Source organism: Muntiacus reevesi, chromosome 2, assembly GCF_963930625.1.
Source record: "Muntiacus reevesi chromosome 2, mMunRee1.1, whole genome shotgun sequence".
NCBI lineage: Eukaryota > Metazoa > Chordata > Mammalia > Artiodactyla > Cervidae > Muntiacus > Muntiacus reevesi.
In genome coordinates this window covers 236,832,315-236,855,553 of record NC_089250.1, presented here as the reverse complement: position 1 = coordinate 236,855,553, position 23,239 = coordinate 236,832,315, and the positions used below count along the sequence as shown (strand labels likewise).

The 23,239-nt window shown below is 50.2% G+C and overlaps 1 protein-coding gene across 1 annotated transcript in view; it reads right to left on the bottom strand.

The window, feature by feature from the left end:
• SLC6A2 (solute carrier family 6 member 2) overlaps window positions 1–21,640 on the bottom strand; it is a 38,055-nt gene extending 16,415 nt beyond the window's left edge. The window contains exons 1-4 of the mRNA XM_065920496.1: window positions 21,373–21,640; window positions 10,382–10,513; window positions 9,142–9,379; window positions 1,914–2,052 (exon numbers count right to left, since the gene is read on the bottom strand). Coding sequence (XP_065776568.1) covers window positions 1,914–2,052; window positions 9,142–9,379; window positions 10,382–10,513; window positions 21,373–21,640 — 777 coding nt within the window. The remainder of the gene's footprint in view (window positions 1–1,913; window positions 2,053–9,141; window positions 9,380–10,381; window positions 10,514–21,372) is intronic.
• Between the last annotated feature and the right edge of the window lie 1,599 nt (window positions 21,641–23,239).

Sequence of the window (23,239 nt, the reverse complement as noted above, 5' to 3'; positions counted from 1 at the left end):
TCAATTGAATCTGTCTTATTTACTCTTGCATCACTAGTACTAGCACCAAGTCTGGCACATAGGAGGTATCCATAAATGCTTAAAAAGTTGCATGCTAAGTTGCTTCAGTCGTGTCCGACTCTGTGCGACCCCATGGACAGAAGCCCACCAGGCTCCCCCATCCACGGGATTCTCCAGGCAAGCATACTGGAGTGGGTTGCCATTTCCTTCTCCAGCTTAAAAAGTTGAAGTGGATTCAAAAGAACACTTAGTGAGGTTCCCCAAACTCATTTACCCACCTACCCTTCTTCCTACCTTCCCTTCTTCCCTCATTAGTTCTTCAATAAATATTTACTGAAGACCTACTATGTGTCAGGTATTGGGATGGTTGTGGTCCAATCCTGGTTTTGCTCTATCTTAGAATTCCTCCACGCCCTGGTCTGCATTTCATTTGGGTTCTTCCTTGGAGCAGAAACCATGTCTCCAACATTCTAAGAGGGAGTTCCACTGCAAGCTCTTCTTGACAGACTTCAATCTCATTCGCTGCTGGTGCCTTGCCACCATCTCTGCTATCTATCACTTAACCAAGACTCTAGGAGAACCAGAGAGATCCCTGATGCATCCCACTTTCCAAAATCAGTTGCCTAATGAAACTTCTCATAAATTCAGGCTGCCTGACTATGATAGGTTGTTGCCTTGTAACTCCCAATGAACACACACTCCATGTGTTCCACATTGACTCTGGGCTTTACCACAAGACTTATTTTGGCCCCTGGGACAATAGCAAGCATGATGTAAAGAGAGACTGGAAGAGCTGCTTGCACTTTAGGGTTTGTTTCCTTGGAACATGCTCTTGGAACTCAGCCACTATGCTGTGAGAAGCCTAAGACACACAAAAAACTATGTGGAAACAACCCAAGGTGCTCTGGTTGCAGCTCCAGTTGAGCTCCTAACGAGTACCAACTGCCCTCAATGAGTATGTGCCATCTCAAAGGTTCCAGCCCAGTCATGCCCCCAGACATGTAGCCCAAGAAATATCATACGGAGAAAAAGAACCATCTTGCTGAGCCCAGTCAACTCAAAGAAACATGAGAGACAATAAAATGATTGTTATTTTTCCATCATGAAATCTTGAGCTCTTTTATTACACAGCAAGAGCCAACCAAAACACTGGATAGAATATTTCCCAACTACAGACTCTAATACAATCAAGCTCTACATAGACCCATAGGGTCCAAATGGAGTTGTTGTTCTCATGATGTTTCTCAGGCTCAGAATCGATGTGGGCGATGACCTGATTATATTCCACCCTGAGGGGCTGGCTATGGGGAGCAGTGTCACCTAAGTCAGAACACCAACTCTGGCAAGCTGTCCTAGGTCATCTAACTCTGTACTCCCCTCCCCGGGAAACCTAAATGCTTGTGAGGACTCAGCACTATGTCAGAGGAGGCCCCAGGATTCATCCAGATATCTTCTAGAGCATTCTCTTTGACTCAAAAATTCAGGAGTGAGAATGATTAATTTTATAGTGAAGGCAATGGTTATATTCTAGAGAAGGCTGCAACACTGGCATGCAATTTTAGTCCCCAAGAATTTAAGATTTATCAAATACATGTCAATAGGTTGCTTTGGGCTTTGGTGTCCTCATTCCCTGGTCTCTGCTATTAGGGAAGCTTTGGTGGGAAAGTGTGAAGAACCCTGATCCACTCACACCCCTTCACCCTACTGTTGGGAGAGTCCGGGGCTTAGAAAAGGGGAGGGATTTGTCTGAGGTCTCCAGCAAGCTGGTGGCAGAGCTGGGGTGAAAACTCAGACTTTGTTCTTCAAGCATCACCTTTTCCTTTCGCCAACTACCTGAATTACAGGTAGGAAAAAAAAATCTTTTTTTTTTTTTGAGGCCAACTTCCCAACTAAAAGAGAAACAAAGGCATTACCTTTCCTGACGTCTTCACCCCTTTCCAGAGGCTAAAAAACAGGACGATGACGACGACGACCAGGCAGAGCGAAAGTTGCCACTGAGGCGGGCCGATGTCATGAATCCCGCTGCTCTCGTGCAGGTGCAGGACGCCGCGCCTGCGGGGAGACGGCATCAGCAGGGGGACGACCTCAGCCTTGGCCCCGGCCGGTGCCAGAGACTGCGCATCGGTGGAGGCGGGCCCAGGCGGCCCCAGTCCCTGCCCCGCACCACCCGGACCTGCTCTGTGCAGGCACTGTGCCTAGCACTGCCCTGATCCAGCCAGCGAGTCTTCTGGGAAGACACCCCCACCCAAGGCTGTTTTTTAAACAGTTACAGAAGTTTTCAATATAATAAATATCTCTGCTTGCCAGGTCCTGGAGAGATGTTGGTGAATAAACAGAGGAAAGGTCTCTGTCCTCACAGCATTCACAGGCTAGTGCAGGGGATATTGGAACATCTGGCAGTGTCTGGAGATATCTATGATTGTCACAACTTGGGCAGAAGGCATCTAGAGCAGCGGTCCCCAACCTTTTTGGCACCAGGGACCAGTTTCATGGAAGACAGTCTTTCCGTGAGTTCAAGTGCATTATATTTATTTCGCACTTTATTTCTATTATTATTATGTCAGCTCTACCTCAGATCATCAGGCATTAGATCTCAGAGGCTGAGAACCACTGATCTAGAGGAAAGAGAAATGGAACATCCTATAATGCATAGGACAACATAAACATCCTATACGGCACAAAACAGCCTCCAAAAGTCCTGTGTTGCTGAGCTTAAGAATCCCTGGCCTGGAGATCAAGAAGTAAACATTTCTCCTATTTTACTCAAACTACATACACATACACATGTATGTCCTCTGCCTTAGTAATTCTACTCCTGGGTATCTGTCCAATAGAAACATATATACATGTTCATCAAAAGACATGGTGTAGAATGTTCAGAGCAGCATTGTTCATAGCAACTTCAAATTGCAAAATACTCAAATATCTATCAACAGTAGACTAGATAAATTATGACATATAAAGTAGAACATTATACAGCAACTAGCTCTGCCTGGATGAATCTCACACACATAATTTCATGAGAAAGAAGTCAAAACCGAAAGAGGGCTGCTGGGGGGCTGGTGACAAGGCTGTGGACAGGAGGTGATGGCTCCAGCCACATAGGACTCCTGGGTGACAATGGCTGGTGCAAACATTCCCCATCTTGAGCTTTTTTTCCCTCTATAGCAAAAGGGCTCTCACGAGGTTTACATTGCTAGAACTCAGAAAATGCTCAACACCGATGATCATTGGAACTACCAATCTGATTAAGTACCAGCCTTCAAGGGAACAGCAGGCATCAGCAAAGAAGCTGAGGGGGGCCCAGAAAATTCAGCCAAGGGAGTCAGCAGGGCAGGCTCCACAGAGGGGGGTGTCTGGTGCCTTCTCTGTGGGCCCATGGGAGAGCAGGTGAGTGGAGCCAGGATGCTTGGGTGTGGTAGGAGTGAGATGGGGAAGGTGGGGTGTTGACAGGCACACAGAGAAGTCTGCAGTGAGTGAATGAGCAGAGCTGTGTGACTGATCAAGGGCCACCGAGACCTGTGTGCCCATCCCCAGAACTGCCTTCATCCTGACCGCCCCGGGGTAGGATGTCATGGCTGTAAGCTACTCATCCTCCATCAGCGTCCCCAGGCATGAGTCTCCAAGTCTGGTCCCTCCTAATCTTATCTCTTGATCTGCTACCAACATCCTATCCTCATGGCCCAATGTCAAGCCAGACCCATATTCCCTTCTTCCAGGACTGCTGTGAAAACCTCCCCATTCCCCATCATCCCAGTCTCTCCAGTCAGCCGCCTTAAATCCACAGTCTGTGCGGATCCATCTCAAGTTGTATTCTAACCTTGTCACTCTCCTGCCCCCCAATCCTCATAAGCTCTTTATCACCTAAAACAATGGTTCTCACTGGGTGTAAATTTGCCCCTGCCTTCCCCAGACACTTGGTAACATCTGGGGACATTTTTGGCTGTCATAGCTGGAGGGCAGGGTGGGTGTTACTGGTTTCTAGTGGGCAGAGGCCAGGGATAGGCTAGACAACAAAAATGCACAGGAGAGCCAACCTTCTGCAACATGGGATTATCCAGCCCCAGATGTCAAAAGCATCAAGGTTGTGAAATCCTGGTTAAGAGGATAAAAAAAAACAAAAGCCTTTCAGCATCTGAGGCCTTTCAGAATTGTCCTGTGCCAAGTGCATCCCCCTGCCTTGCAACATCCTGCTTTTGGCTCCTTGTGACCGCCAGCCACTTGTCATCCCCCAGTTATATGACGCTCTCATCGCTCTGGGCCTTGGAACTATCTGTTCCTTTCTGCCTAGAACACACTTCCTGGCCCAATGTGTCTGCCTGGCAAACTTCTCTCCCTGCTAGTCTCAGCTCTAAAATGATGCCCTAGCTGAGGCCCACTCCCCTGTCCTGAGAAGGAGGGAGAGGGAGAGAGAAAGAGAAGAGAGGAGACAGAGAGGGAGAGAGAAAGTGGGGGGGAGAAAGTGAGACAGAGAGAGGGAGAAACTGAGACAGAGAGAGGGAGGAAGTGAGGGAGGGAGGAAGAGGAAGAAGAAGAAAAGGAGGAGGAAGAGGAGGAGGAGGAGGGAGTGGAGGAGGGAAGGGAAGGGAAGGGAAGAAGAGAGGCTGGGCATATCTAAAAAGACAGAGAACTAGAATCGGGTACTGAACCCATCTGACTCTTAATCCTGCTTCTTCCCATTGCTCTACATACAATCAAGTGTTAAATGGTATGAGTAAGCATTTGGCTAATTTGACTGAAAAAAAAAGCGGGGGGGCTCTGAACCAACTGTGCTTGCCCTGAAACATGCTAAAACGACTCCTGCATCCCATCAGATGGCTGACATGCCCCCTAACCAGCCAGGGGACCCACATGTGTGCAAGGTCTGCTTTAAGGTTTGCAGTGGTTGTCTAGATATTTCATCAGTGAAAAAAGCTAGACTCCAGAGCTGATCTCCAAGAAAAGTGAATCTAGCCTCCTCTCCACTAGTGGCCCCAAGCCTTGGGGGTTAGGACAAATAACTTGGGTTTGTTGCAGTTTTCCAGCAGTTTAATGAAAATGAATCATCGTTAAGTATATGATCCAGACTTTCCGAAGTCTGTGGGCCAAATGGGCTCAGATCTCACTTGACATTTAAGCGCAGAGGGTTAGTGCTGGGGTGAAGGGAGAGGTCTTTTCCCCACCAGGAACAGGCAGGGAGTAGAAGTTTTCTATTCCTGGTGCGTATTCACCAAGGGTGTCCTTTTACAGATAGAGTCACAGAGCATCAGGGTTTCTTTTTGCCTCAGGCTGTTTGACTTCAGGCCTGGAGCCTGGGGAGTATTGCAGTTTTGTTCCCTTAAACGATGTGTTCAGTTCATCAGCTTAAACAAGCACAAGATGGTAAGAGAATTGGCCAGCAGGCTCCAAGAAAAGCAAAAAAAAAAACAAAAAAAACCAGCTAACCTCCTCAGGGTTGGCACTGGGAGTCTTACTTGCTGGGTTCCCAAACTGAAAGTGAGTAACTTTTAAAGCAGAAGCATTTAGATAAAAGGGCCATTACAAACAAATCCCAGAGGTAGCTCATGACTCAGATTCTGAGAAGTACACAAAAGCAGCCTGAAGGTGAGAAAGATGCATGAGAAGGGCTCCAATCTACCCACAGACACCTCTGCGCTCCTGTCCCAAATACACCCCACTGAAGATTCTGAAGAGACTTCTTCACCCCAGTGGAGAAGACAGAGGAGAGGCTCATCGATGGAGTGAGAGCCTCCACCCAGACAGCCTGGATTCAGACCCCTTCCACCACTTCCCTAAAACCTGAACCACTACATTCTTATCTGTAAAACAGGAGTAATTTCCACCTCCATGAACTGTGAAGACTAAATGGGACGTGGACAGGAGGAGATGCTGATGCCCGGATCACAGTAGATACCAGACTTGGGGTGAAGGTGGGGGCACTTAAAAGGATGGGGGGGGAGGGAAGGGGGAGGAGAGGATGGGAAGGGAGCTCTGTAGAGCAAAAAGCTGCTGAAAATAAGCTGTGGACTCTGTCTTCAACGACATCCACCAAGAGAATCAGCCTTTTCACAGCCTAGCTCGGAGGAAGTTTAAGGCTGTAATTAAAGCAAGCAGAGCCTCAAAACCCAACTCACCTCTCCTTTCTCCAGCAGCAGATCCACTGGCCATGAAGATGTCAGAGGAGGAATCAAATAATAACCAGGCTAGACATGAGGCTATCGCTTTCCATTTTAATTTATAAGGACGAGGGTTGCCAAAAGCAAAAAGAAAAATCATGGATTTTCCTCTATCATGAGATGATAAAGGAGATAGCCCAGAACCAATTACATGTATCAGCAGCACCCTCAGCTGCACTATCCTTTACCATCTCCCAGTCCAAACTGCACTCATAAACTGGGAAGACCTAAAACCTCTGCCAGCAAGCTCTCCAGTGGTTCTGGGATTGTCTGAAGCCACACCCGCTCAGGAGAAGACTAAAGGAGGCCCTAGGTTTTCCATGACATGGTACTGTAAGCATGTCAGACTGTCCCCAGCAAGAATCTCATTTTGTCTGAGATGGGAGAGTGCAGTGTCCAAGAAAGGGACTGTCAACATTGGCTGGATATTAGAATCGCTGGAGGAACGGTTAATAAAGTCCCCGCACCACAGTTGCACCTGGACCAATAAAATGAATCTCGAGGCATAGGATCCAGGCATCAGTGTGTTTTAAGGCTCTCCAGGTGGTTCCAAAGAGCAGCCAGTGTTTAGCATCACTGGGCTAAGAGCTTGGACTTTGGAGCCGGACTTCCTAGGTTCAAACTCACTTCAAATGGCACTTCTAAATGCATGGCTGGGACATAATCAAAGCTGGATAAATGTTAGTTTTCATGACGATAATAATTTGATATCATAATAGCCATTCAAAAATGGCCGGAATCCAATATAACACAGAGGTGAAGCCTGCAGGCTCTAGAGTTTCACTGCCTGGGAAGGCAGGGCCTAGGGTGAAGAGAGTGAGGATCATGGAACAAACGGTAAGGAGGAGCTCATTCTCAAGAGTCCAGCAGGTGCCATCTGCCAGGGTCAAAATCTTGGCTCTGCACGGGACTAGCCGTGTGACAATGGGTCAGTGATTTACTGTTGCATCTGCAAAATGAAGCTAATGTTTGCAGCCGAGTCATGTATGGAAGAGTTACAGAACCCTCACTGGGTTGGTGTGAGGCTTACATTGATATAATACATACAGAAAAGTTAGCAGAAAGCCTGATGTACATGGTAAGTGATTAACTGTTGATGTGATGGACAGGAAGACAGGGATGACGGCATAACTTAAATAGATGCTCACTTCAAGTAATAGTGATTCTTCAGATCCTTTGGGGGCTGTAGAAGGATTTCAAGTTCCATGACAACTGTGGACCCTCTCCCCACCGAGTTTCCAAATCTATGTAATTGTGCACTCGGTCCTGAAAGTCCACAGGAAGCACAGATGGAGGCAGGTGGACATGCAGGTCCAGGATGCTTAGCAAATTTTTGGCCATGGCTCATGGAGGGTAGTTCCTGGGTCCTGAGAACCTTGAATCCCCTCCCCTGGACCCCAGGAGGCAGCAGACTTCCCAGAGGCCACCTTTAACTACATCAAATCTCCTTGGTCCGACTGCACCGAGAAGGCAAAGGTGGGAATAGTCCTAAGGAACCCCATTCTCTGAATAACCCCATTCTCTGGTCTGTGGCTTAGCGAGTACACAGGACCAGAGAAGACTAGCCCTGAATTTGTGAACTTGTCTTTTTTCATCCTCTAGACCTGCACTGTCTAATATGGAAGAAACTGGTTATTTAAACGTAAATGAAGGAAATTTCCTGGTTAAGAATTGCCATGTAATGAAGGGGATGTAGGTTCAATCCCTGGTCAGGGAACTCAGACACCGATTGCCATGGATCAGCTAAGCCCACATGCCACAACTTCTGAGCCCCAGCGCCACAGCTAGAGAATCCACCCGCCGCAACAAAAGATCCTGCATGACACAGAACTAAGACCTGATACAGCCAAATAAACAAATATTTAAAAATGTAAATGAATGAAAATTAAATAAAATTAAAAATTCAACTTATCTGTCACACTTGCACATCTCAACTACTCACTAACCACACGTGGCTTGCGGCTACTGCACTGGGCCGTGCAAACACAGAATATTTCTATCATCGTGGGTATTCTCCTGGGGATCACTGCTCTAGACCAGGAGTCAACAAGCCACGGCCCCTGAAACTCGGCTGTGACCCATTGAGCCTGTGAGCTACAGATGGTTTCTATCTTTTTAAAGGGTAAAATTAAACAAAGAATATGCAAGATAGGTATGTGGCCTGCAAGGCCCAAAGTGTAATCTTTTACTAGAAAGTTTTCCAACCACTACTCTAGACCATGTGTCCCTTGAGAGTGAGGTTCGAGTGGGATTTACCTGTTTTGCCCCACACCTTGTGCCAGGGACTTTCTTCTGCTTATCTGCTAACACTTGTGCAGAGATTGCTAAAACGGGGCTCACCCCCATCCCCTGAGGGATAAAGACAATAGATGCTACATTCTGAAGGGACCATCAAGCAAACTTTCAAAATTAGATGGCTGACAAGTTGACTATCACCAATCTCAAGGACTTGAAAGGATGGAGTAGAGGTTGAGGGCGTTCAAGGAAGCAATGAAATAAATAATGACGGTTATGGGTTAAACCACAGAATAAAATAAACTCCAATGAGCTCATACAGACAGAAATGAGTAAATGAATGAATGGATAAATAAGGGGAAAGGGACAACTTTTCCCTTCAATTAACCTAGAGGGAATGATGAGACTAGAAGTCACTTTGGACCAACACTATAAAAATAATTCTCATTTGTGGGACTTCCCTGGTGGTCCAGTGGCTAAGATGCTGAGATCCTGCTGCAAAGGGCCCACGTTCGATCAATGGTCAGGGAACTAGATCCCACATGCCACAACTAAGAGTTTACATGCTGCAACTAAATATCCTAGCCAACCTCAGGCCTGTGGTGGCTGCTGAGCACATTACAAGGACTGACGTGGCCCCTTCCTCTCCAGTGGTTTTCTTTAGTGTTTGGCTCAGGTTCTGCCCAGTACATGTGCTCGATGTGAACAGTATAGGTCCCCATGTGAATAGGACGAGGAGTCAAGGACTTACTCATAAAACTCTGCTGCAGGTGTGAACTTGTACTTGGAGTACTTGGTGTGGTTGCCCAGCACGGAGCTGTTAAGGAGCTTGGGGTCGGTGCAGTTGGGGCTGTTCCAAGCGTGGCCACAGTCGGTCCAGGGCAGCGTCAGGGTGAAAGAGGAGAAGAGGTAGTAGAGGGACCAGGCGATAATGACGTTGTAGTAGAAGCCAACGTAGAGGGCGATGAGGATCACAGCGTAGCCAACTCCTGGGCGGGGGGCACAGGGGTCAGGCAGGGGCTTCCCCGCGCGCACTCTCCCTCCCAGAGCCACGACTCCGGGGAAGCTGGCTCCAACCATTGCACTACGCACCCCTATGCCTGTCTTTTTTCTGTAGCAGACCGTCAGAGCCTAAATCCCCCAGGCAGAAGAATGCAGTGGGGGGAGAGCGGTGGGAGACAGGGAGTTTGGGATCGACATGTACACCCTGCTATATTTAAGATGGATAACCAAGAAGGCCCGACTGTACAGCACAGGGAAGTCTGCTCAATGTTACTGGTAGCCTGGATGACACGTGAGTTTGGAGAATGGATCCATGTATATGTATGGCTAAGCCCCTTCGCTGTCCACCTGAAACTGTAACTACATTGTTAACCAGCTAGACTCCAACATAAAACAAACTGTTTTTAAAAAAATTCCCCAGGCAACCACCATCCCTTTGCCTGACGGCTCTTTCTTGCCACTGGAGCCCTTTCTGTTCACGCATCAGGCAGGACAGAAATGCCAGGATTTTACTGCTCCCAGGGAGCAGCCGGGCCGGGTATTGGAGCACAAGTATCCCAGCTCCCTCGCCCCTTGGGTAGAATAACAATGAGACACGATAACATTCTCTCCCAGTGGAATGAAGCCCCTTGCCCAGGGTGGAAAGGTGCATGATTGATTTATCAGTCTGCCTTGGGAGCAAGAGGGAGACAGTAGCGTCTGGGTACCTCTAAAACTTCGTGAGTATTTCCCAGATGGGAAAACAGACTCCCTCTGGTCACTCAGCTGCACAGCCTGGACTGGAACCCAGATTTCCAGACTTTCGAGGCTAAAGCTATTCCTGACATCTCCAAAGTGCTTCATGTAACTTTGAATGGTGGATGTGCTTGACCTTGCCAATACTTATAAATTCCACAAGAAAGCTGGTCTAGTGAGGATCCCACCTTTGGGGTAGATTCTCCAGGGGGCACAGAGAAGTCTTTTAGAACAACCTCTGACTCCTTCTTTACCTTTGAAGAATGGGCAGATCTTCCACACGGTGGCTGCCCCTTCCCGGTTGTACTGGCCCAGAGCCAGCTCCATGTAGAACAGAGGCATCCCAGCGATGATGAGGAACAGGGTGTACGGGATCAGGAAGGCACCTGGGGGACACAGAAGTGGAGCATGAACCCCAAGACCCCTGTCCAGCCTTGGGCCTGCCCCTCAGAGTGTGTGGATCAATGTCAGTCAGAGTTGCAAGGGTCGTCATTCATCTGTCACCTGGCCATTTCTCAAGGGGTGTCTTGTGGTAGGAACACCAGGGCAATTAAACAAATAATCATAATATAATAAAAGTCATAGCACTAGTCACAACCATAATCATGAGGTTCTGTGTTCAAATTAGTAAAATCTGGTTCATCAAATCTAAATAGGGGACTTCCCTGGTGGCCCAGTGGCTAAGACTGTGCTCCCAATGCAGGGGACTCGGGTTTGATCCCTGGTCTGGGAATTAGACCCCACATGCTGCAACTAAGACCCAGTGCAGGCAAATAAATAATAAAATTAAAATAAATAAATATTTTTTAAAAGCTAAATAGGCTTGGTCCTTGCAGAATTCTCCATGCCTTTGATACGCAAGCACATGTTGTGACAGGCTATGAGGAAGATCAGCTGCAGTCTTTAACAGACTGATCTCAACACAGAATCCTTTCTTTCATGAATCACCACTCTGGGGAATGCCAATCACCCCAAACCCTTCCTTTTATAGGTAAGGAAATTGAAAGCAGAGAGGGAGAGATATGTAACTAGTGCCCAAAGTTATATATGATTGAGTCGGATTTTTGTTGTTGTTTATTTTTTTATTTATTTGGCTGCACCAGGACTTAATTGCAGTGTGTGGGATCTAGTTCCCTGACCAGGGACTGAACCCAGGCCACCTGCATTGGGAGCTCAGAGTCTTAGCCACCATTAAAGGTCACCTGGGACTTTCCCAAACATGACCTCACTGGATTGTCCGCAGTCTCACTTCACTTCACAGACATAATCAGAGAGGGTCATTATTTGTGACCCCGAGCCACCCCCATCCCACACCCTGGGGGCAGCTGGAGGCAGAGAAATACACTTGGTTTTGTTTGCACCGCTGGTAAGTGACAGAAGCAGGATTCACGTTCCTGTCTTCCAACCCATCAGGCTTACTCTCCTACTGGGAGCTGAAGGTAAACAAACACGGGAGCAAAGAGGCCAGAGGCTCCAGTCTCTGAGCAGGAAGATATCACCCAGAACACTGCTGAAACTAGAGGGAGCCCTTGGCAAAATGGGCAGCAACAAATCCCTGGGAGAATTCCTGGTGGAATGAGACAAGTCTGAGTTCGGTATGTCCGGTAGCCTGGGGTGAGCTTAACAGGTTCTGACGCCGTGAGGTGACTCACGGGATACATACCACGTCAGCCTAGGCTGCGAGCGTGATCAAAGCAAAATGCCAGCTTCTTGGCCTGGTGCAGCTGGAGGTGGCCAGGCCAGGCCACGCTCCTCCCGCCATTGGCCTTTGGCTGAGATGCGGTAACCTTGGAAACCAAACACTCTCTGACCCGCCCACAGTAAGAAAGTGCAGAAACTGGGAAATATTCAGTGATGATAATATGAGGAAGATAATATTCCTGGCTGTGTTCCAGGCACTGTGCTCTATGCAATGTCTCATTCCATCCTCATAACAACCTTAAAAGTATTACTACCTCCAATTTAAGGATGTGGAAACTGGGCCTCCAGGTGAGCAGAGAATCGTGGCAAAGTCGTGTGCACCCAGGGTTAAACTCACCCAGCTACTTAGACTGTCGGTCTCCACTTTCCTCCCAGGGCTTCTCCTCAGGAAGCCCAGGGCTCTGAGGGACAAAGCATGAAATTCTGGCCCTAGTGCTCTGAGACCCGGTCCTTTTGTAGCAGGAGATGAATCAGTAGGGTGGGCAGTAGGGAAGAAACCACTGAAAAATGAGGACCTCCTATGTATCCAGTGGAGCACTGGGCACTGGACAGCTGTCTTCCCATTTACCCCATCCAGAAACTGTCTTGGGTAGCAACTGCTATACCCATTTTTCAGAGGAGGAAATTGAGGCTTAGAGAAATTAAGTGACTTATCTAAGTTCACTCAATTGGTCAATGATAGATCTGCGATTTGGACCCTTGTCTGCCTGGCTCCAAAATTCCAGAGCCATTCCCAAAATATTCTGCCAATTTCAGACTATCTCAGCCAAGATGTAGGACGTGAGTCTGAATAAAGTCTCAACAGAGCACGTTCTGAAACTGGGGCTCTGGGGGCCAGGTGATCCACTCGGTCTATTGGTCATGTTCAACATTTCAGCCCCTTCTTCAGGCTTGATTTCTTCTTCTTCTTCTTCTTCTTCTTTTTTTTTTTTTTTGGTGTGTGTGGACCATTTTAAAGTCTTTAGATTGAATTTGTTACAATATTGTTTCTGTTTTAAGTTTTGGTTTTTTGGCTGCAAGGCATATGGTATCTTAGTTCTTCAGAGATCAGGAATCCCTGATCCCTGAGGGGGACTAGGGATTGAACCCACACCCCTACATTGGAAGGTGAAGTCTTAACCACTGGATGCCAGGGAAGTCCCAAGGCTTAGACTTCTTTGAAATGGCCACATGCCAACCTCTCCCTTCCCCTCTTCATTTCTTACTTTCAACCTCTACCCTTCTCTTTCCTCCCCCCCCCAGAGAGGGCTAGTCTGGCTTCAGCATGCATCTGTCCTCATTGCCGACAGCAATGTTCATGATGCTGACAGAGGTCAGGATGGTGGTGGTGATGACGGAGTTGGTAAAAGTAACATGTACCATTTATTAAGCCTCCATTATATGCCAAGCCACACACTAAGCTTTTGAATAACTATTCCTTTAAAACCATTCCTATGAGAATTACCGCCAATCCCACGTAAAAGATGAGGAAACCGAGGCTTAGAAAGGTCAAGTTGCTGGTCTGAACCAGTAAGTAGGCAGCTTGGCTCCACATCGGGATCTGTCTGCGCCCGCCTTGTGACCACCTGCCATTGCCCGTGGGGGCCTGAAGCCAGAGGGTAAGGGAAATAGACGTATTAGAGTGTTAACAGGCCTGAAGACTGAAGTCATTGGCCCAAGAAACAAAAGGAAAGAAAAAAGCCAGGAGTCATGCCTCAGATCTTGGCAGTGTGACTTGCTCCTGGCGACCAGATGCTCTTTTCTACAGCCAGAGGAAAGAAGAGCATAAGCCAATTCACCAGGCATCTCACGTTGGCCAGTTTTCTCAACTCTAAGCCTCTGGGCAGCACTGCCAACAGTAGGTAAATTGCCCAGTTTGAGATCCATCTCCTCTTGTGCTGGCTGGGAGGCCCAGTGGAGGGACAAGAGGAAAGATGACGGGTCTGCACCAGTCCAGGACTCTTCCAAGTGCATCTAATGTGGGCTAGTCAAAGCTTCAGCTGGCAACAGACCAGAAACACTCAAGAATGACGGAATGGCTGAGTATGAATGAAAACCAGCAAGCTGTCCAGTGGCCAGTGTCTTATCCTAATAGAAGACATCAACCGGTGAGCTGGTCCAAGCCTCCTTGCTCAAAGATCTGGAGGAAGCCAGGGCAGAGCTGAAGAGTCAGAAAGAGATTTATCAGGGGTGCCTAAAGATCAGCAGAGGATGCTTCTCCTAGAAACAACCCTGCAGCAGCTCCTGGGACATTGAGACTGGTTGCACACTTCCTAGAAAGTGCTGCTCTGTAAGGCCCCAAGCTGCCACTTTCCCATGGCCCTGCCTCATCTTCCTGTGTGGTGGCACCAACTGCATCCAGCCTCACACAGGGCTGGAGAGCTGAGAACCTCAGAGGCCACAAGCCCAGAATCCTGGCGCTGGCTGTGTATGTTCTGGGCTGATAGGCGCAGAGCTGGAGAAACAGAGGCAGGGTGTACTTCCAAAGGATCTCAGCTTCTGGGAGTCTCCAGCATTCATTCACACACATACACAGATGCACACTTGTACATCTTCACACAAAGACTTCTGCACATCAACACGCTTGCATGAACACAGGAGCAAAAGACTGTCAACTGTAAAAGGGACTCCAACCAGTGGCCATTGGGAAGAAAAGTATCTGTCTGACATAAACAGCCTGACACCCCATCATTAGAGAGGAACCCTACTGGTCAGAGTGGGGTTCTGGAACCCTCTGTGCAAATGCCAAGTCCTCATAAAGGGAAGCCAGTGGTCACTCAGTGTAGAGTGGGGTGTGCTGGAGCAGACCCCGGGTGGGTGAGGAGGACCCCAGGACAAGGGGTCCAGCAAGACGTGGGAGGGGACCTAGTAAGACATGGCAAGGCCCAGGCCTGGTGAGGAATCAGGCGGAGGTGGAGGGGCTGTGATCAGAAAGGGGTGGCAGGAGGGAGAGGAGGGTCCGTTGAGACCCTACTGGACCAGTTTCCCAGGCTGTGAAGGGCAGGATTCCTCAAACTGGCCACATCCTGATACATGAAGACATGAAAACCCACAGAACTGTTCATCTGGTGCCCGAAGCCCAGCTATAGGTTGTCACTGCCCGTGGCTTTCACCAGAATTCCCAGAAAACCTTGGTCAGTGCCTAGGGTTGCAGATTTGTCCCAGTTCCCCAAATACCCCAAGGGTACAGACAGCAGGGAAAAAGAGAAGGTGCGATTTCAGTAGGAGACATAGCTTCAGCATGCAGCAAGGCCACTCGACTGGCAGGGCCCAGGACAAGAGAACACATGGAGATCTACCTTACGGTGTCTACATATTAAAGATGACAACTCAGCTCACAGCTGTTACACACGCCCCATCATCCTACTTTGACAACTAGACCTTCAGCATGGTTCTATTCACTATAAAGTTCGACTCTGGAACCCTCGGCTCTTGAAGAATTTGTGCTGGAATGTGGAGGCATTCGGCGGGGGGACCCCACATCCTGATTTTTTCCCACCCCAGCTCCATCCAGAGATGTGTGAGGCCTTTGCATGTTCATGTGGACTCTTGTGCCCACAAGTTTAAGCTCTGTCCACAGCCTCTGCAGACAGCGGGCCCTTGGCTTCCCCTTGGCTTGGATCTGCACATGCCTATAACCCAATCCGGGCTGGGGAAGAAGGATCCAGGTAAGAGGACCATGCAGAGATTTCCCTGGTGGTCCACTCCCAATGCAGGGGCCTGGGTTCGATCCCCGACCAGGGAACCAGATCCCACATACCGCAACTAAGAGTTCACTTGCTGCAGTTAAAGGTCCTACGTGCCTCACCTCTTTACTCCATCCCCTGCCCTTTACTGAAACTAGCCAGCAGCATCCATACACCTGTCTACAGAAGCCCCTGCTGTTCTATGAGGGGATTCTATAAAATGATCCACAAAATGACCAGAACTGACTTTTCTTGGAGCCACAATCTCTCACTATCCCCCCTACTATCTCATCTTCACTTTGGGTTCTTCCAGCTGGCCTTAGCTCTGAGTGCAGGACAGTCCTAGCGAGGAAGAATGCTCACTCCCCTGTAGGTGAAACCCCACTTCTCTAAGGAGGTCAGTAGGGGTGAAGATCAGGGAGACTGGAGCTGGGCTACCCCTCCCCCTGTGACAATTCTCCCCTGGCTATCAACTTTGCAGGATCTGACTTGATTCTTCCCAGTGAAGATTCTTGAAGATTTTGGTTTCTCATCCCCTCCATCCTGGTCTCTATTTAAGAGCAAGCAATTATAGGCTGCTTGGAATGGTTCGAACCATATTAGAGAAGAAAATATAACCTACGAAGAACAGAGTGGAACCTCCCCTTCCTGATTTGGGAGCTAATACTACCTCAGTAACAGAATATAAAATGACATTAACTTGCAGAATATCTATAATAGACTTTGAACTCCCTAAAGGCAAAGATTGCCTTTTGTTCATCTCTATATTCCTGGCACAGGATGGGCACTTAGTAAACGGGTATTTTTGTTGTTGTTAAATAAATGGATCCCAGCAGTGACTCACGAAGAGACTACAGCTAATGCAAGCCCTGGGGCCTTTCTCCACTTGTGCTGGGGCCTCATCCTTACTTAGGCAATTGGGTTTGGGGCTGCAGGGCAGGATGTAGCATTTATCCTTGTGAAACCCCATCTTGCTGCAAACCATCTCTCTAGATCTTTTTGGCCAGCTCAGAGCAATGGGCCAATCATGCTGGTAATGTCAGATCATGGTCTCAGCTCCAGGCCCTGATGAACAGCCTCATTCCCACAAACGTCTTAGCCAGAGGGCCACCCCAGCTGGCTGCTCATGTGCATCTGAGCTGAATCACCAGCGTCAGGCTTGTGAAGTCCAGGGTGTAGATGGCCCCCTGCAGCCAGGCCCAGTGTGAGACCACTGAGTTTGCAAACTCCTGCCCTTTGTACCTGCCACCACCTCTTCCTTGGCCTTAAGAACCCCAGATATTTTGACCAAGAGGATTCCCAAAGGTCTGTGGGTACCTGAGAACCTGAGCTCACTTGAGGAAAGAAGGGAAACCTATTTGGGACCCAGAACTACATATCTCATGGGACCCCATGTAGGAACGTTCATCCCCATTTTTCAGGTAGGGAAACAACAATGGGATAAGGTTAGGCCGTTAGAAATTCCAGGCCTGGGGCTTCCCTGGGGGCCCAGTGGTTAAGAATCTGCCTGCCAATGGAGAAGACATGGGTTCGATCCCTGGTCCAGGAAGATTCCACATGCTGGGAAACAATTAAGCTTGTGCACCATAACTACTGAGCCCTTGCTCTAGAGCAACAACAAAGACCCAGCCCAGCCAAAAATAAGTAAATAAAATAAAAAGAACTCCCAGGTCCAAGCATGCTTCCTTTCCAGTCTTATAGCCCTTCTAACTTCCTCTTAGAGCCAAGTCTGCTCCCTCCAAAATCAGGACCCTGTCCTACTCCCGGATCTAGCCTCGGTCTAGCAGTTCCAGATCCAGGAACCATTAGCAACAACTTCATTTACTGAGTCCCTACTATTTTCCAGACATTGTTGTGAGTCCTTTGCTTGTATTATCTCTAACATCACATCACACTATGGGAAGATACAATCACCCCCCTTTTCTGCACAAGGAAACTGAGGTCCAGAAGTGACTTGTCCAAGCCCACATTTCCAGGAAATGTCAGGCTCAGAGTCAAGTTCAGGTATGTCGGAACCTAAAGGACATCTCTCTGACAACTCAGAGCCATCAGCCGGACACGTCTCAAGCTGTCCTTTACAAAAGATAATTCACAGTGGTCTCTTCCCTGGCAGGGAGGCAGACACGGGGACCCAATTGATCTGTCCACTCCTCCCTGGGGACCAGCAAGGCTAGGTGCAAGACCACAAGCATGGAGGACCTTGGAAAAAGCCCCACTGGCACTGCCTCCACGTTCGAGAAGGTTCTGAACAAAGCCTTGGAACTTCTGAGAGGGGCTTTCCTGGCCAGAAGCCACCTGTACCCATGCATCTCAGCAGTTAGCTTTTGGGAAGATGTTCAGACAAGCTGATCCTTCTCAGTAATTCATTCAAAAAAATATTAGCCAGAGGCCTAAACTATTGGTACCTTTATCATTTCAAAACATCCTCCAGTCTGGGCCAGCGTGAACAGCTAGACTTGGAGGTCACCATGTTAATACTGGCACCAGGAGAGCACACAGCTTGTTAAATAACAGGGCGTGTGAGTCCTGGCTTGGGGGCAGTGCTGATCCAGGCCTTGGAGAGGGACAGATCTCAGGGGTCACCCAAGATTACCTCCAGCTTCAGCGGGGCACCTGAGCTCAGAGAGGGGGACTTGAGCTTAGAGAGGGGGACCTGAGCTCAGAGAGATGGAATTTGAACGTGGGTCTTTTGACTGTGTCCAGAATCACAGGTTATCACCTGCCAACCTGCTTGCCCATCTCTGGGGCTGACTTTATAATCACTAGATGGGAACTGATCCACAAGGAGCAGCCAGGAGGTCTCAGCAGAGACAAAGCTCTGAAGAGGCCTGCTGAGCATCCCCTGGAGGGGTGAGGAGTAAGTGAGAACAGGCGCTGCCTCAGACTCTGATAATGTGAGGCTGCCCTGCTCCACTGTCCTCCATGGACATTCTAGCCAGAAATGGAAATTCACTGGTGTAACTTCCCCAGCCCAGAGCCTGGCAGTCCAGGTCTCCATAGCCTGGCCCCAACTTGCCTCTCCACCCTTATCTCTCCCGGCTTGCCCTTCAACCAGTCTGTACTTCTAATCTCAGAGATGATCCCACCTGCATTCTCACACAACTAGAATTCCTCCTCCCTTTCCTGAGGCTTGTGTGCGCCCCACCCATCTGTGCTCCAACCACAGCCCACCCCCTCGGAGTCTTTCCTAAGCAGACCTTCCCCAGGCTCATCCATCTCACATATCAACCTAAAGATGTGAATAAGAAGTGGCAGCTACCTTTACTAAGGCCATACTTCACGCCAGGCCCTCCAGGGGCATTATCACATAGAGTCTTCACAATGACCCCTGAGTTGAACATTTGTCAGATGAGGAAACCAAGGCTTGGAGAGTCGCCCAGTGTTACACAGCTAAAAGCTGGAACCCAGGACCCACGGCCAGGGCTCCTAACCACCCGGTGCCACCCCCACCCCCACAAGCCCAGCTGCCTCACTTTGTTAGTTCCTGCTGGTGGGGTTAGGGATTCTGCTGTTTCTGGGTAGGCGTTAGGTCTCTGAGGGCCTGAACCACTTGATCCATTTACTCATTAATTTGTCGGGCACATCCCCTTCTACCACATCCCCTGGATCTAGCCCTTATCTTGGGCATTAGAAATACAGGCATGGGGACTTCTCTGGTGGTCTGGTGGCTGACTCTGTGCTCCTAATGCAGGGGACCTGGGTTCGATCCCTGGTCAGGGAACCAGATCCCATATGCTACAACTAAGACCGGTACAGCCAAATAAACAAACAAAGTTCAACCATAAGAACTTCCCTGGTGGTCCAGTGGTTAAGACTCCACTTTCCAATGCAGGGGCCCCAGATTTTAATCCCCGGTTGAGGAACTAGATCCCACATGCCACAACTAAGAGTTCACATACCGCAACTAAGACCCCATGCAACCAAATAAAGAAAAAGCAATGTGACTAATATAATAAACAGGAAAAAAAATACAGGCATGAAAAGCCACAGTCTCTCCTCTCAATGTGCCCTAGTCTGTTTGGAAGACAGACCCACAAAGAGACAAATGACCAAACAACTCAGAATGGGTGATGGGCAGGGCTAGCAATTCCAGGAGAGGGAGCGTCTGGCCCATTTCGCCCCCAAATCGGAACGTGTGACAAATGTGCTCTGTCTTGTGCCCTGGGTGTCTGGTACGGATCACCTTGCATACAGCAGGAACTCTCAGTTGGGGGCGATGGCCAAAGGAGCACAGTGTCAGTGAAAACACCAGAATATCCATCTCGCTGACGTGTCCAATTGGCCATCTGGGGTGCTTTTAGTTTCAACAGACACTTAAAAAAGAGAATGACGTGTAGCAGCATGACAACAAAGCCCTTAGGTGACCAGAGCGCCTGGCAGGCAGAAGGGGCAGTTAATACATCTAGGTGACCCCTGCGGAGCCCAGCACTGTGCCTCATGCCAAGAGGAGCCCAATACATATCGCTGATTAATGACAGAACCTTCCGCTGTCTAGGGTCATGCAGCATCGGATGGTCATGGAGGACACGCTAGACAGAGTGTTCTAGGTTCTCTTAGTTCTTTCATTCTTCATTTCTCTGTCAGCCAAAAAATGTCAGAGAAACCGTATTTCCTCCCTCCTTGAGTCTGAAGGGCCAGAATGCTTAAACCTGATCAGACACTCATGAGAAGCTGCAGCAGCCTAATGAGGAAAAGTTTCACCTCTGGATCATCTGTTTCCCTTTCCTCAACCAAAACAAGTGTCCAGAGTACACAGTGAAGCAACCAGCAGGGGCCCAGACCCTATGGGACAAGGTCATGAGCTTTTCCTCCAACTCCAAACCCTTACCCTGCCTCCCTCTGACCCCCTGGAGTCCTGAGCCAGAGCCCCTGCCAGGCAGATGGCCCAGTGGATAGAAAAATGTTTCCGCTGTGGTTGCCTCCCCCCTTTGTCGACTTCTTCCTCTAGGTCATCTTCCCAGGCTCGCTACAGGGTACTCCTGAGCTCAGCCCAGCAAAGAAGGGAGGTCTGGGGCAGTTTCAGCAAAAGCTCTCAGGAAGGAGCTAGGTCTAGGCCCCAGTATCTTGCACGCTGGGCTGCTTTCCCCAGGACTCTGCTCCAAGTGGGCTATGGTTGATATCTAGGCTCTCATTCCAGGGCAGGCAGTATGAGGTCACCTGGCAAGGGAAGGGGGAGAGAGCCTGACTGCTAGAGTGACGTTTCCTCCAGGCCCTTCAACCACTCTACCCTGCAATGTGGCCAGGACCCCAGGAGGTAGAGGCTTCTTCCTAATCAATTACCCAAGCCTCCTGCCTCAAGGGTCAGTCCAGTTCTTGGTCGTGACTGACACAACCCTCCTAGGCTATGCTCTCTGGCCCCTCCAGCCAAAGGACCATCAACCTAAGCAGTGGTGTTCTCTCTGCCACTAGCTTCTCTTTATGTGTCCTTGATCCAAGGATTTCTGTCCCCAGGAGTGCAGGGCCTCCCAAGTGCCTTCAGGGAACCCAAGTCCTTTATCAAACTCAGAGCGCTGGAGTTAGGATTACCGTGTGCGCCGGGATGTCACGTTCTGTGCACTTTCGGCGCTGCATCAGAAGCTCTCCAGATCTCTACCTCCCTTGCTGCAGACCATCAAAAGGTCGGAGCTCATCACCTAACCTGGTGCCCTAGAATCTGTCCTTCTACGCATGCGCCCATCACTGTCCAAGGTCATGCCTCGATTTCCCTCTTCCAAAGGGGACTCCTTTTTCCGTGAGCCCTGTTTGGTCTCTTCCTGCGCCCTGGACTTGCCCGTCTGTCTCCTTATCTCCTCCCGTGGGTATCCCCAGATCCTCTCCCGGCCCTCGTCGCAGACAGGTAGCTTCCCAAGTCAAAACCCCCAGCCCGTCAGGGGGCTCACCGCCTCCGTTCTTGTAGCAGAGATAGGGGAAGCGCCACACGTTGGCGAGATCTACTGCGAAGCCGACCACCGACAGCAGGAAGTCGATCTTCTTGCCCCAGGTCTCCCGGGGCTGCTCATCGCCGTCGCGGGACGCCAGGAGGCACTGGACGCCGTTGCGCTCTTTCACCACCAAGACTTCTTTGCGCTTCCGCGGGGGCTGCTCCGACCCCGGGCCCGCCCCGCCGTTCTCCGGCTGCACCTGCGGGTTCATCCGCGCCAGAAGCATGGGTGCGGCTTGTGAGAGGAGCTTCAGGAATACTAGGAGCACGCAGAGGCTCTGCTGGGATCAAAGGAAACGATGTGATCACTGGGCCATTCCACCCTGCCTGCGGTCTCCCGGGAGAGCTGGGATACTGTGGTTGGCGCGCGCTGAGCGGACGCAGGGTGACCAGAAAAGGCGCGCGTCTGTTGGAAAAATTTGGAAGCGCGCCGGACTGGGACGGAACTTATACGTGGAGACCGCCCCTGCAGCCCTCGGGATCTTTCTTGGGACCCCGAGCGCTTCCCTCATTCGCCCGCTCCCTCTTGCCCCCAAAAGACGAGGTTTGGACACGCCCAGGCAGAGGTTTCCCGGGGCGGTGACTTGACCTGGTGCAGCTGGCTGCCCCCTACCCTCAGTTTGGGTCTGCGCCACGTCCAACAGCACCAGGAGCCTCCCCGGACACTTATTACCTCTGCCCTTCAAACTCGCTGGCACCCTAGCTCTGCGCATCCCAGCCTGGGCCTCCTTGGCACACCTAGTCCGGTCCCGCGCGCAGGGCGCACTCACGTGTCCGGCAGCAACGGGATCCCGGGTGCCGTGCGCCCTGCCTGCCCGCCCGGGACCCGCCTCGCCTCGCCAGGCTGTGGGGCGCGGGCTGGGGCTGGGGCTGGGGCTGGGCTCCGCCGCGTGGCGCTCGGGCGCGGCCGGAGGAGCGGTGAAAGCGCGGGGCGGCCGGCGGGGCGCGGGTCTGCTGGTTCTGACCGTGCTGGGCGGGAGCCGGGCTGGTAATGTAGCCTGCGCCCCAGGTAACGCGCCGATTGCATTAACCCAGCGCCGGGCCCGCTCTGTCTGGAGCCTGTTAGCGCTAATGGAGACTGACAGCGCGGCCGGGGATGGGCAGGGGCGGGGGCGCGGCGCGGGCTCGGCGCGGGCTCGGCGGACTGCAAGAGCCCTGCTCCCGGCGACTCGCGGGACCAGGGCGCCCACTGCCTTTCCAGCACGCACTGGGACACCAGACTCAGTTCCGGGGGCAATAGGCTCTGACCTTCGACTATAGGAAGAGAGCGAGACTCTCGAAACTAAGATCTGAGTTTGAGAGTGAACCCAGGGAGAAAACTGGGGAGTGCAATGGCGGTTCAGTATCAGTTCTGTCATCCGCTGCAGGCCACGGCAAGCTACCTGGCCAGTGTTTCTCCATCAACAGGAAGGGAATGTTCTGTTCAGTGCCTAGGAAGGTACACTGAGGGCTGGTGGGCCATCGGGTGGGTTTTGTTTAGCTTGTTCCGATTGAAAGGTCACAACGGGGCGCTTACTCCTATATCTGTTTGTTATGGGCAGGCTAGCAAGGCATTTGAGGTTCTGACCCCTATTACATGAGGCTTAGAATTGCTCTTCATTCACTTATTTACCCATTCGTGCACCCATTTGCTCACGTGTTCCTACATATGCCTGTTAAATGCCAGACACTGTTCTAGGTTCTTGAGATACATTAGTGGACAACTCTGTCAAAAATTCATGACATGGGACTTCCCTGGTGATCCAGTTGTTAAGACTGCACTGCAGGGGGACTGGTTCAATCCCTGATGGGGAAACTAAGAGGCTTCCCAGGCGACTCAGTGGTAA